General features: G+C 38.9%; 1 protein-coding gene across 1 annotated transcript; it reads right to left on the bottom strand.

Moving 5' to 3' along the window:
- Nucleotides 1-708: 708 nt before the first annotated feature.
- Nucleotides 709-13,997, bottom strand: e2f4 (E2F transcription factor 4). The gene is made up of 10 exons (XM_026946612.3): nucleotides 13,498-13,997; nucleotides 11,204-11,313; nucleotides 10,150-10,311; nucleotides 8,316-8,359; nucleotides 7,937-8,001; nucleotides 7,174-7,447; nucleotides 5,678-5,830; nucleotides 5,484-5,531; nucleotides 4,399-4,443; nucleotides 709-3,215 (listed from the first exon to the last, which is right to left on the bottom strand). The coding sequence occupies exons 1-10, from the start codon at nucleotides 13,651-13,653 to the stop codon at nucleotides 3,100-3,102; spliced, it is 1,173 nt and encodes a 390-aa protein (XP_026802413.1). The 5' UTR covers nucleotides 13,654-13,997; the 3' UTR covers nucleotides 709-3,099.
- Nucleotides 13,998-14,408: the final 411 nt, after the last annotated feature.

Here is a 14,408-nt window from a genome sequence, read left to right as displayed (position 1 = left end):
CTATCTATCTATCTATCTATCTATCTATCACACTCTCTTTCTCTCTCTCTCTCTATATATATATATTTCTTTCTATCATTTTAAAGATATCTATCTATCTATCACACTCTCTTTCTCTCTCTATATATATATATTTCTGTCTATCATTTTAAAGATATATATCCATCTCTATCTATCTATCACACTCTCTCTTTCTCTATATATATTTCTATCATTTTAAAGATATATATCCATATCTATCTATCTATCTCACACAGACTCTCTATATCTATATTTGTGTCTTTCATTTTAAAGATATATATCCATATCTATCACATACATGCTCTCTCTCTCTCTATATATATATATATATTCTTTATATAGATATGAAATCTTTAACATAGTGAAGTGATGTGGTGTAAGAGGAATAAAAATCACTTTGGAATGAGCTGTTATAAGAAAAATAACCTACTTTGGGACGGTAACAGTAACTTCACTTCATCGCATCATAGCCTACCACGTTTTCCTACAACAGCACATTCCCCAGTGTTTTATTCTGAAAGTGGGCTGGAAATGCAGTGTTGGCCTCTCAGTCTGCTTTGCCCTGTATCAGTGTGTGGATGTTCAGGTGGTTGAGTCATATCCTGCTATAAAGTGAGAACCACTCAGCTGAACAAAGAAAAAGGAGTGAAACCCTGGAGCACACTGACTCATTAAAACACACCAGTGTTACAAAACTGTTGTCATTTATTCCTTTCACAGATAGCCATTCTGGCAGGCTACTCCGTTACAAATAACCTCAGCGGATGGCATTGAGACAGAAGAGTGAAGGTTATAACATTTCCCTGGACCTGAACTGAAGCTCTCCGTCCAGCAGAAAGGCGTGGACGAATGAAACCCGAGTGATCGTACTGTCGTAAAGTGCGAATATGGAGATGACCGTGTGGTCATCATCGGAGAAAAGAAGTCTGCTTTGTGCATACCATATTCATCTGTCTAACTAGCCTGTACAAAAATAATGATGGTGTACAACCATAAAAATATCCTTCAGCTAAAAGCAATACATTTTTTAAAAATAGGGAACAATTATGTTCCAGAGGAGACGTGATCAACTGTTTACAGATGTAGATGATGTCGATGTGGTGCTGAGTAGATTTCCTTCTTTACATAGTCATGCTCATATACAAACAGTACAAACTTATTTTAGCTACGATGAGTGGAAATACATATACATACATGTAAATGAATAACAGATGGAGGGACTATAGAACTGGACATAACAGAAGGAACAAGGGGTTAAACACATTGCCAAAAAAAAAAAAAAAAGGTTTCAGAGGAGTGACAGCTGTGTGTCGGCAGAGTTAACAGCTTAAATTACACAGTTGATGTAAATTCTGACAGACATATATTAAAAACCAGCAGTTAGTTCAGGGTTAAAAGTGAACGTATAAGGTTCTGTCCAGTTAAGCAACAATTAAATGAATATACAAATATGCTTATAGGGCGGGGGGCGATGACTGATCTCAATCCACAGTGGAGTAGTGGACAAAAAGCTTGCGAGACGAACTGCTGGGACACTGATGAGTCCTTGAACAAGACCACTGACCTTCAGCCGCATTGAATAGAAGCATTTGTGACATGAGTAAATGCAGACGCAACCTGAAACGGTAAAACACTACGGAGCTCGCATCATCCCAAAACAACCGAAAAAGCACCACAGACCCGATTCAGGTCCCAAAGGAAAACTTCACCCTGAAACATGTTAAATGTGTTCATATTGAAATATCCGGGATGTGCTTGTTGCTGTGCGGGGTTGTTACTCCTGTGATGAGTTCAGAGAGGGACACTCTTATTACTGGCACAGCTTCCATGAGTTGTTTAATAGGAGAAAGGAGCAAGAGGTTCGTTTCTCACTCCTTACTCCGCCATGTTAAACGTCATATTAATGAGTAATTCGGCGTACAAGTAGTGGAGACAAACACTGGACTACAAGTCCCAGGATGCACTGCACCTAAAAGCTGATCTGTTTGAGCCGAGTGTACCGATGAAGAGGTGAGAGAACTAGACTAAAGGACTACAGCGCTGCTGCATCGCTCTCTTTATCTAGAGATGACGCAAGTGCTAAATCCCACTGCACCACAATCAGCAGGTAGTTGAACAGAATTGTGGGTACTGTAGGAAACCGCTAACCAAAGGGAAAACTGACCATACGCACGAAAGAAGTTTGGATGCCACTGATTATCAAATTAATTCTAAACACTGGTAAATTGTTCAGGGTGGATTTTTCCTTTAAAGGCAGTTTGTAATGTTCAAAGTTGTTTCCTGACCTGTAATAATCATAATTATAAGATACCTTATAAAACCTGATTTGCACTAGTACCATGTAACAGACGTTGTGTTTTGTTTCCTTCATTTAAGGCTTCTGTTCATTTTTTTCCCCCATGTCTGGAATTTAAATGAGACACCTCCAAAAATTACAAACTGCTCCTTTAACACGATACTTTTTGCTGGAAAATTTGAAACCAAACCCAAAATCTACACTGCATTTCTCTCACTTACTGTGTGGTACTTTTACAATATGGAGATGTTTTAAGACTGCGTGAAAGACAAGCATGATGAAAACAGCTGTGTGTGTGATAAAAGCAAATGTTCTGTAAGCAAGCAACTTGACATCCACTTCTATAAACCAACAGATCGATAGGAGGACAGTAAAAAACAGGTCATGGACTAGAGCTGGTATTCCTGCTGGTGTTTCTGATTGTGTATTTGATCAAAGTAGCAAAATAATGCCTTCATCCCGGCTCAGGATCCCAGTTCCACGTGTTGTTGGGTTCAAATGCGTTTAAAAAGCACGGCTGTTAAAATAAATCGGTGAAGCTTCGTATCAGGCACAGAGCGAGGCAGGGGAACTTGCTGTGCCACTTTTCAGTAGATCGCTGCTTTGGGTAAAGGATATTACAAAAGAGAAACGAGAACAAAACATAAAACGTACAACTCTATATACACACATAAAATCAGCTTATTCACATGGATCTGAAACGCAGCCACACCTTTTCAATAAAAAGTGGGCTTCTTTTGTTAAATACAGGTAACGCTACTCTCATCGCATGCGTGTGGAGGTCAAAGGTTGGCAATAGGGACGTCAAAAAGGTCACACAGGCCCTCGGTCTCGTCCAGGTTATAGATGTAGTCGTGGTCGCCCGGAGGTGGTGAGAGGCGGAGGAGTGGAGAGAAAACTAGAAAAGAGGAAGGGCGAGAGTGAGAACGAGGGACGCGGACATGTCAGTCGTTTATACATGTAGGTACCCAGGGTAGAATTTCCATTAAAGAGAAGGAAGAATAAACAAATAATAATTAATAAAAAAAGTAAAACATTTAATCATAATTTGTAAATAAATTCAATCATAAAAAGAAATATTTATTTAAGTTGTATTTAAAAATACATACATTTCTAAGTCTAAATCAGTTGAATAATTTATAAATAAATAAAAACGTAAATAGATAAATAGAAAAAATTTAGGTAAATCTTATTATTAGATACATAATGCATAAAAAAAGGTAAATAACTTACAAAATATCCCCTAAAATGTTTGACCTTGAAAGAAACATTTTTTTTATGGGTATATAAAATATTTTATAAAGGATTGATGACAGCTGGACTGAGGAGGATACAACTACATAAAGTAAAGCTAAAAAGAAAAAAATTAAATGAAAAAAAAGCGCAACTTTTTAATAACACCTTATGTGTCCAGGTGGTTTATTTCTGGACTGTTATTTTAGGATCGCTGTGGAGACTGCACAGACAAAAAAAAACCTGTAAAAACTGGCTGTTATTAATCATCCCGGTTCTGTCCCTCTTCTGTTTTTATTCACTCATCAGATGACGACAGAATGGAGAATTCAGGAAAACCATCAGGAAAACATGCAATTTGTGATAAGGATAAATATGAAATCCTGATGGAAACACATGACGCACTATTTTTTTTTCCCCTTTCTGCTGGAAATTGTTTCACATAATGATTCTCTTATTAGAAAACTGACTGATTCAGGCTTATGAGAAGAAAACTTTCACTGAAAAGAAAAAAAAAAAAATAGGTAACACACTCCACAGTAACTAAGGCAATACACATTATTTTCCACCAGATGCATTATTATCTAGTGTACCTTTAAAACCATCTCCTAAAAACACTTTCTTTCAATCTGTCAACAGATATAATCTCCTTTCCTTTAAATTAAATCCTTTAAATTCAAGATGAGAAAAAAGTGAAACTTACTATTTTATTGTTTAAATATAAAATACTTGACATAAAGCGTACACACATCTTCAGTGCAGCGTTCACAAGTTTGAAGCTTCAGTTATTCATCTTCATGATTAGTAGTAAACTATGTACAGATGGCTTGCTTTATGGCCAGCTTTACCTTCTGATGACATGAGCTCTTCCAGTAGATCTGCACTCATGATTTCTGCAGACAAAACAGGAAACAGAAATAAACACCACTGCCATCATCTCGTACTATGACAGCAGCTACAAAATTTTTACATCTTAAAGGTACGTTAAGTAAGATCTGTGAAAAATAGGTCTCTTATGGTTAAATGCGTGGAGCTGAATAAGATTTGAATGATATATATATATATATATATATATATATATATATATATATATATATATATATTTTTACTCATTGATCCCACCCCATTTCCATTTCCCATGTACACAAAGCTCCGCCCACAACACTTACAGTGGTTCAATTAGAGTTTGCAATAGCAAGGACAGTCATGTTATCACTTTCGAGCACACTTAGACATTCATGTGCCTCGAAAGCCGTGTTACAGCTCTATAAACATGCAACGTCTCCTCACAATGATTTGTGAGGATGGGAAGGTTTGTTGTGGGCGTGTCTATAAAATGATTGTATTCGGATTGATCTCGTCAAACATCCATTCTGGACCTGAAGGCTGGTTTCCAAACATTTTTTCCCCCCAGCTATGTAATACACTTGTCCTCAGACAATGGCTTAAACTCTGCTGAACTATGCTAGTGCAGCATGTCAGGGTAGCGAACAAGACTACAATATCATGTTCATTTAAATGTCTGAATGTGATTCCCAGTAACATTTCAAAATAGCACAAAACAAATCCATCTTCGATATTTATAATATTAATTTGTAAAATTAATGAATAAACAGAAGAGAAGATTAGGATTTTCTCTCTCGACCACATTTGTAAACCAAGTGACCCACATGGAGATCCTGTAGCTTGGGAACCCGTGTGTTATATAGTTACTGTCTAGGAAATGTCATTTTTATCTACTAAATAAAAGGAAAGTGTGATCGCTTTCCAGTTGGAATAATGGGAATTTTCACAGACTTTCTGAATTTTTCCCCCAACAGAGTGATTACTGTTCTGAAATTATGGTAAATCACAGTACAAATCCTTTTTTTTTTTTTTTTTTTTAAATAGGATGCTAATCTGTCACGTATCAGGCTAAGATGAAAAATCTTACCTTTAGTAGGATCAAACATTTCTGAGAGTTCTTTGGGGAGATCCAGCACTAAAAAGAAATTAATTTAAAAAAAAGTTAATTTAACTATTAAAAAAGACCACAAAGCAAGTTCAGCAAATCCACAAACACTAAGCATGGTTTGGTTTTTATTCATCTGTTTAAAAAAAAAAAAAAAAAACAGGATGCACACTCACACTCTGAAGGATCCGCTTTGATTGGTTCAAAGACGGCCGAGGACTCGGGAAGCGATGAGCTGCTGTCCAACGAGGCTGAAGACTGAAGCTGCTGGCTGTCCTCTGCTGGATTCTGATTGGCCGGTGTGTCTGAGGGGGCAGTGCTGGGGGCTTCTGTCACACAGAAAGACACACACACACACTGAGAATGTAGAACGGTCACAGGACAAAACCACAGATAGAGAAGATTTAAAAAAAACCAGGAGGTGCTCGAGTCCAGCGCTGGGAAGCCAAGGCATCTGAATGATGTCCACTGTCTTAATACTGTTGTCCTGGACATTACTGGAAATGTATTTTATTCAGTCCCTCGCATGAAAGTGAAAACTGCAGGCTCACAAAACTATTTTCTGTCCAGATGTACAACAGCAGCGTTGCTCTTGGCATCACAATAATGCCAGATGTAGCTTCTCTTCTTCATATTTATCTGTATGGCATGACAAATACCCAAATTCTGATTTTGAATACTGACTCCTCAAACAGTTCAGTATTCCCAATTCCCAACTAAGGATTTAAGCACAAAGTTTAGGAAGAGTTTGGAAAGGGTTAAATCACCTTGAATTTAAGCACCATTTTTTAATCTACATGCATGCATGTCTAAGTTTTCTATACATTGATACATTATTCGAAAACTCCTGCTCTTGTTTCGCTCGACACACACACACTCACTCACACACTCACTCACACACTCACTCACACACTCACTCACACACTCACTCACACACTCACTCACACACTCACACACACACTCACACACACACTCACACACACACTCACACACACACTCACACACACACTCACTCACACACTCACTCACACACTCACTCACACACTCACTCACACACTCACTCACACACTCACTCACACACTCACTCACACACTCACTCACACACTCACTCACACACACACTCACACACACACTCACACACACACTCACACACTCACACACACACTCACACACAGAGCAGGCGAGTTGTCAGCTCTGTCAGCGATGGCATGACGCAACAGGATGCTCGAAGCCATAATAGAAAAATACCATCTGAAGTGTGGCAGTGTTTTTGAGAAATTCAAATCAACACATTCATCGGTAGCAAATTCTAGTCCCCCTAAAAAAAAAACCCCACTTCCTCCCACAATTTCCTCCCTACTTTAGTCTTGGCCAATTTCCTTCCACCAATTTGGTCTCCACTACCAACCCAGGAGGGTGCAGGCTACCGTATGCTTCCTCTGAGACACATGAAGCGCATCTTTTCACACACTCGGCATAACACGCTCAGATGTCCAACTTAAACAGTAACAATGAAAACTGTCCTAGACATATTCAACATGAAACTTCTAAATAAACCAAAAAATTGTGAACATTTTGTTTTCAGTTTATCGATTTTTCAGAGAGGAGCGTGTACTGGAATGAGCTGAAATGGTTAAAGAGAGAGAGAGATGTGTAGAGCTTGTTGTGAAACCTGTAGCAGGTGCAGTAGACGTGTTCGTGGGCCTCTGGTTGTTAACGGCTGTACTTGTTGTACTGTTGCCTGCAGGTTTGGTGGTAGGGGCGGTGACAGGAGCAGACGGCGCAGACGCCGAGGAGGCTGGGAGACTCTGGAGCATGTCTTCCGGAGGGGGAACAGGTAACACGACCGGAGAGGCGCTGGCCGGGTCCTTATTCACCAGGAGAACATCGATAGGGCCTGAGGAACTTTTCAAGTGGATCTGATACTTCTTTTGTCCGTTTACAACCTAAAACAGTAAAAAAAATTCATTATGACCAGGAAAATATCAGCAACTAAATGGGCAGAGCAGACATCAGGGATGCTCCAGTTTCATACTGAGTTACGGTGTATGATCAGATCGGACACTCAGTGTTGATTTTACCTGATCTTTTATTTTACCTGATCAGCTTCAAGTGGTGTTTGCAGAAAGATTTCACAATACTTTTTCCCCTTTTAATTTTCACCCATTTTTAAACAGTCAATCATTATTGCATAATTTTATACTATGTAAACCTACTGTGAACATTTCACAGACTTTCAGGAAGGCATTTTGTGGATCCACGCCAAAAACATGGCTACACTAAACCACATTTAGCAATCTGCCCACCCACTGGTTATCACGTATGGCCAGAAAACTGTCGATGACGCTCTGAGCCGCACTGAGGGAGATGAGGAAGCAGACGTGCCTCAAAGTGAAACCAAAAGAGCAGTTAGAGAAAAGAAGACTAGCACTTACAGACTCCGGTATCGGCACTTCCAGCTGCGTGCCTGAAGGCGCTCGGATCGCTAGCAGAGTGTCACCTAGAGGCAGAAAACGGGGAAAAAAGCTGTTAAGAGGACAGTGCAAGCTAAAAGTGTGACTCAAAAAAAAAAAATATATATATATATATAAAAAATAAAAAGCATCCTAAACACCAGTGCCTGAATGAAGATTTCAGAAAAAAAGAATTTTCAGCTGTATTTTTTTTAATGATACAATTCCACAATCAGAGCATCTAGACTCAGCGTGGTTAGTATACGTGTGATAACGGTGATATCCCAGGTGTGTGTGTGTGTGTGTGTGTGTGTGTGTGTGTGTGTGTGTGTTAATGAAAGATGACAGAGAAAGGACCTACCTTTAAAGCAGTTGCAGAGGTCTTGATGCGTCACGTAGGCCAGAGTGTGTCTCGTTAAGGACGCAACAAAAGCAACAACACGTTTAAGGCTGCTTTCACACTTGGGAGTTTTTCCTCAGCTTTTTTTTGTTTGTTTGTTTTTTGTTTTAAACCTCCCAACCAATCAGATTGCAAATTAGGGGCAAGTGAGGAAGAACAAACATGGATGACAAAGTGCTGGTGAAAAATGAGGCTTTGTATTGAGCGACTGAGGAGATTTATGGCATGTCGAAGCAAAAATAATTCACTGCCAATATTCTAGTTTTGCAATGTAGCTAAATTTAACGGTATTTTTGCATTTATGAGACGTTCAAAGCTATAGCGAAGTCAAATAACCATCATCATCATCATCTGAATCTTTATTTCATCTGCATTAGTGATAATTAATCTAACCTGGTGATGAAGTTAGACTAGTTAGTTAACCGGGAGTGGTTAAGAGTGTTGCCATGGTTACTGCGTGCGCACAGCATAAGCCGTTTAAATTTTTTTCAAATTAATTTTTGTTTTATGAGAATAAAATGCATTTTGGCCCAAAAGAACAGTCATTAACATGAAACCACCTACATGAACTTTCACATACCATTCATTAAACTTGTGTGTGTGAATAAATAATTGATTTAAACCTGACGGTGTAATCCGTATATAAATCTGCAGTAACTCATCACCGATTATACGATCGCTGTAGTCTATCAGTCGAGGTTCACATTAGTGCGTGTCCTCATATGAAAACCTACACAAATGCCACATTTCTTGTGTAAACGCTCCTGCAAACAATTTATGAAGAAATCTGTTCTTATCCAGCTTGATAAATGAGGCTGAGGCGCATTTTTTTTTCTTCTTTCTGGTACTTTAACTTTCATACTGTACGTAAATTAAGAGTTTCTACTTTTCCCAGAGTTGAGAATCTGACGCCGTGCGTCAACTTTTACCAGAGAATTTATTTGATATATTTCTCTTCATAGATGAGAAGTCGCACTTTGACTTAACCCTTTCATGCGCACTTACAGACAGTCAATTTAAGGCTTGTTTTTAATGCTTGAGCAAAATATAAGATGTAAATCACCCCCAAGTCACTTGAGAGCATTACTGTAAATTAACAGAAACCTGTAGCTCTCTATGTGTCATCAATATTTACTAACTTTCTACATAATATAAAAAATATATAATATTCTGCCAGATTTTTAAAAACTAGCTGCAGTGAGTTTTTTGTTCGTTTGTTTTAAACTGGGGTTGTTTTTTGGGAAGATATATTTTCTAAAATATTCGTCTTCAACATTACACATTTCAGAGGTGAAAAATTAAATCTTCCAATGTCAATATTATTATTACTACTACTACTGTTATTATTATTATTATTATTATTAATAATAATAATAATAATAATAATAATAATAATATCATCATCGTCATCATCATTATTTCAGGCATACTGCAGTTTTAGCCTTTTTTTTTTTTTTTTTTTACTCACAGACAATTCATTTACTTTTTAATACAAGTAATATTTAGACAGAACCAAAATTCAGACATCATGCAATTTTAAATAAATAAACAAACAAATAAATAAATAACTAAAAAGAGCGAGAAACTAGGAAAGAATCTGGATATGTGTATAAATAATTTATGCATGAAAGGTTTAAGTAAAGAACTTGGCTTTTACTACCTCTGCTCAAGACGCCTGATACAACCAGGTGAAAGTACAACCTAACGTTTTAACGACATGAGAAGTGAGAAGTGAGAAGCGAGAACGGCCGACTGCACCGATCTCCGTGCTGGAGGTAAAGCGAGGGAAGGATATGGGCTGTTCTGTGAGTCGTCAGTCACGTTTTTGATGCTCTGCTGCACCCAGACCCTCTGCTGGTCCAGCTCATGTTCTCTTCTGTCCAGATCTTCCAGCTCCAGCTTCAGATCTATCAGCTTATCAGCAATCTCCCGTGTGTTGCATCCAGGACCTACACCTCTACACACACACACACACACACACACACACACACACACACACACACACACACAATCAGCAAGATCTGCGTTAAACCAGTCCTGATTTGAAGTTGAACTGATGACGTCGAGTCAAACCTTTACTAGGACAACACGTTCAATTTAAAAAAAGCAGCACTGGTTAATTCTCCTTTCTGATTGGTCAGAAGGTGTTGATTAATTTTCTAGAACAGCAGCTCTGACAGCAGTGCAGCTGCAAATCACAGGTTTATATTAATACGTTTTCACGTCTATAGTAAGAGCTTACACAGGAACTTATACAGCAAATGTTCCACATAATCAGATTTTAAAACACTTAATTGTTGATACGTGAACTTTCCTGTGAGGAGATGCTTATTTCTGCTTAACATTTATGGAAGGAGTCTCCAGTGTCAGCACTTTGTAACAGGTAAAGTAACTAAGCTTTCTGAAACAGGAGAATCTTCAGGAGGGAGGACTTGTATTTTTTTTCTTATTATTAACTTTAAGAGAGAAAAAAAAGAGGTTGGTGAGGGAACGGCTGTTTATAGCTGCTATAACATAAGTGAAAACAGGAACTAACTTGTCTCACGGATGTTCCACTACATTTAAAGTATCTATAAACGGACAAAAATGTATGATGTGTCGTTCTTTAATAAAAATAAAAACTGTAAACCTAGAAACTTTTTAAATTGCTGTGGTATAAGAGGAATAAAACACTTCAGAGCATGCTATTACTGGAAAATAATCAACTTCTGAGTCATAACTGTAATTGTGCTTCACCAAGCCGCCCTGCTGTTGATTATTTTCTTATAACAGCATGACACACTGCTTTTCATTCCATACAAAAGCTTTTGTTTCAACCACTTCTTCACCGGGGAACGAGTCTCACTCACTTCCACTGAATGCTGTTCTTTGATTTCTTCTCAATCAGCCCGATGCCCTCGAGAACGTTGGTGATGTCGTATATCCGCCGCTTCTGTCGTACGGCCAGCGTATCAGCAGCCTGGGGGGGAAAGAGAGCGAGAAACTATAATACACAGCAGGACGTGAAGGGGAAAAAAACGAGTCCTCATGCTGTAACACTGCTCCCTTTGCGTTTGGTCAAAGTGCGGAAAAACATCAAGTGTTTCTGAGTAACCGTGAAATCGTAATTATCACAGACGGCTGTCGCATGTCGTCATTTTTTCAGCTGGTGTCTCTCAGAAGAAAGAGGCACAGAAATGCTGTTTAAGTCGAGAAGGAGACGAGATGTTTGTGTGTTTTAAAAAAAAGGACATATTCTGAAAAAAATCAAGCGAGTGGGAAAATATTCCAAAAATATTTTTTGTATTTGTTATTTATTCACAATCTCTCTAAATCACTTCAGTAATGTTTTACGCATTTTTCAGTAAATATACGTGAATCTGTAAAACGTTTTTGCGGTTTGGTAGTTTTTGTCTGCCTACACGGACGACACTGTTTTATTAAAATCGCAGTTAAGTTGAAGTTTTACGTTAATGAGCTGTACATTTTTAAGCGTGCTTTCACATAAGCAGTGTTCGAACAGAACCGCGGTGTGTTTTCGACCTCGGTGCGGTTCTTTAGACGGGCGAGAATCACACTCGAGAGCGTCTGAGCGAGTTTCTCTCAATCCGCTTCCAAGCGAACTCCTGACTGCAGTCTCGAAAGCGATTCGACTCTGAATCGACTCGAATCGACCGCCGGACGTGAACTAAACATGATGTGTGTTTTGTGTTGCAGCAGTTTTCTGCAGATTTGAGCTTCTGAACAGAACCAAAGGACAGAGCTGTAGCGCTACAGACACGTCACGTGTTCTGGAGATTCGGACCGACAACCATAAAGAGAAAATAAAAAATAAACCCAGGATACGAAACAGCTTATGCGATTTCTACACACGCTTGCCGATATTTTTCCCTCGCTGTGAAAGAAAGAGTTATACGAGGACGTTTTCTGACCCACACATTCCTCGTCTGCGTTTTTTTTTTCGCTTGTGAAGTGTGAAACTAAACCAACAGGAACACTTTCGCTCGGAGGCGCACTCGATAAACGGACTACTACGTGTGAAAGCTGACCCTCTGGTTATTTCTGCACAGACCACAACAAGATCAATGACATCTGTCTGTTTGAGGTGTACATGCATGTGTTGTTTTTTTCCCTTTTCTTTTTTGTGGTGTGTGTGAAGCGCAGGCGGAGGGTCTGCCCTTCTTTCATGATGGAGTAATGATCAAGATCATCTACAAGCTACTCCAAGCGGTCATAGCTGCGAATTTCCTTGCAACTTCATCTCCTGTTAAATGCAGCTTTGCAGTAACACACCGCCATTTTAATTGTTTTTTTTTTTTAGTCACTTTCAGAGTGCATATGCACGTTACCACCCAGTGCGCATGCGCAAATCACATAAGGCAGGTACAAGGGGGAAAAAAAAGGTTTAAATAATTTTTTGATAAAAATCTGAAATGTGTTTTTTATAGTTCTCTTCAAAGAAATTATTGGAGAATTTTATCTTTTCCATTTTTTGTATTTGGAAAAGATAAAATTTTGAAAAACCTTCTGTTTGGAAAACAATTAAAATAAAAATAATGACATTAACAACTAAAATGTTTTCGATTAAATGATTTAACTACTAAATTTTGTAACATTTTAGCACAAACTCTTATGGAAAAATTTTAAATTTTCTCAAACGACTTTTCTTTAAAACTTTTAATCCTCCACGCTATCTCTCTCTCTCTCTTTCACTCTTTCTCCATCTCTCTCTATCAAGCGACCAACTTTCCGGCTGAATCCCAAACGCCTTCACACAACACATCTAGGGCACTACATAGTGTGCGCGCGCCATTCTTTTGTAGCCTACGTAGGGCGCATATCGAGGGAACACGCAGCCGTTTGAAACGCAGCCAAGAATAAGTTTTTTTTTCCTCTCTGTATTTTGTAACCGTGACGTTTGCGTACAAGCGAAATAAATATTACGTTACGCAAATAATATTTCGACCACCATTCCTGTGTGAAAAATGATAAAGATAAATAAGTGTGAGAGAGAGTAAAGGAAGCTATTAAATGAAATAATCTGGGAGGTGGTAGTGAGTTAGCAAGCGTGCTAATTAGTGAGTTAGCATCCATGCTAGCTACACAGTACACAGCTAAGAGGAGCTAAGAGGAGCTAAGCTAAGCTAGCTAACGTCACGCTTACAGCTTTGAGGTCCAGCACTCCATCCTTGGCTTCTTGCAGCAGGGTGACAAACTTGGTGGTTAATAATCCGAGGCTTTTCTCGTGGCGACTCGGTGTAGCCGGCTGCATCGATTCTCCCATCGCTCCTGATTCGTTTCGTCCAGAATCCAAATCCATTCAACGGGGATTTTCTTTTATTTTCTGCCGTGTTTGTTGTGTTTGTTGGCTGTCCGTCTCAGTGAAGCTACGATTCTGGCGCCTAAACCTTCTGCTTCCCGTTACAGGCCGGAAAACATCCCGAACCATGAGGCCAAAACTCGGCTCTTCGACCGCTTCTACCCACCGGTTCGGGTCGGTTCGGGATCCGGCTCGTTCCGCAACCAACAGGTCCCCGAAAAGCAGCTCAATAACAACTAGAGAACACACACATTCACGCTGAAACACACGCACACACACCGCCGCCGGTGCGCTGCTACTTGAATTGACTGAAGCCGTTGGAGGAGCAATGCATCATGGGATACGTGGCTCAAAAAAGAAAAAAGGAGAGGGGTGCAATTCGAGAGAATTCCTCTAGAGGGAGACAGAGCTTAAAAAATTACTAAGCCAACGCGTTGTGTGTGTGTGTGTGTGTGTGTGTGTGTGTGAGAAACTGTTAGCTGAAGTGAAAAGAGGCTGAGAGAAGTTTACACTACAAAGTCAGCTCATTTAATTTTATAATTTTATTATAAAATACATTTTGGATGCCACTGATGATCACATGTTTATTATAAAGATTAATATGAAAGTCATTCAGTGTGGATTTTTTCCTTTAAGATTTCGTAAAGTCATATAGTCTAGCTTTTATTATAAAATACATGGACAACACTGACAATCACATGTTAATTTTACACACACACACACACACACACACACACACATATAATACTGTGCAA

Source organism: Pangasianodon hypophthalmus, chromosome 7 (assembly GCF_027358585.1).
Source record: "Pangasianodon hypophthalmus isolate fPanHyp1 chromosome 7, fPanHyp1.pri, whole genome shotgun sequence".
Lineage (NCBI taxonomy): Eukaryota > Metazoa > Chordata > Actinopteri > Siluriformes > Pangasiidae > Pangasianodon > Pangasianodon hypophthalmus.
This window is presented reverse-complemented; position numbering and strand designations above follow the sequence as displayed.

What these genes read in the sequence shown, in the direction of transcription:
- e2f4 (XM_026946612.3), bottom strand. Translation starts at nt 13,653, where the DNA reads ATGGATTTGGATTCTGGACGAAACGAATCAGGAGCGATGGGAGAATCG. An exon ending in AAGAACAGCATTCAGTGGAA is followed by an intron (nt 10,312 to 11,203) that starts GTGAGTGAGACT and finishes GTGTGTGTGTAG; the next exon opens with AGGTGTAGGTCCTGGATGCA. An exon ending in AATGTTTGATCCTACTAAAG is followed by an intron (nt 4,444 to 5,483) that starts GTAAGATTTTTC and finishes TTTTGTCTGCAG; the next exon opens with AAATCATGAGTGCAGATCTA.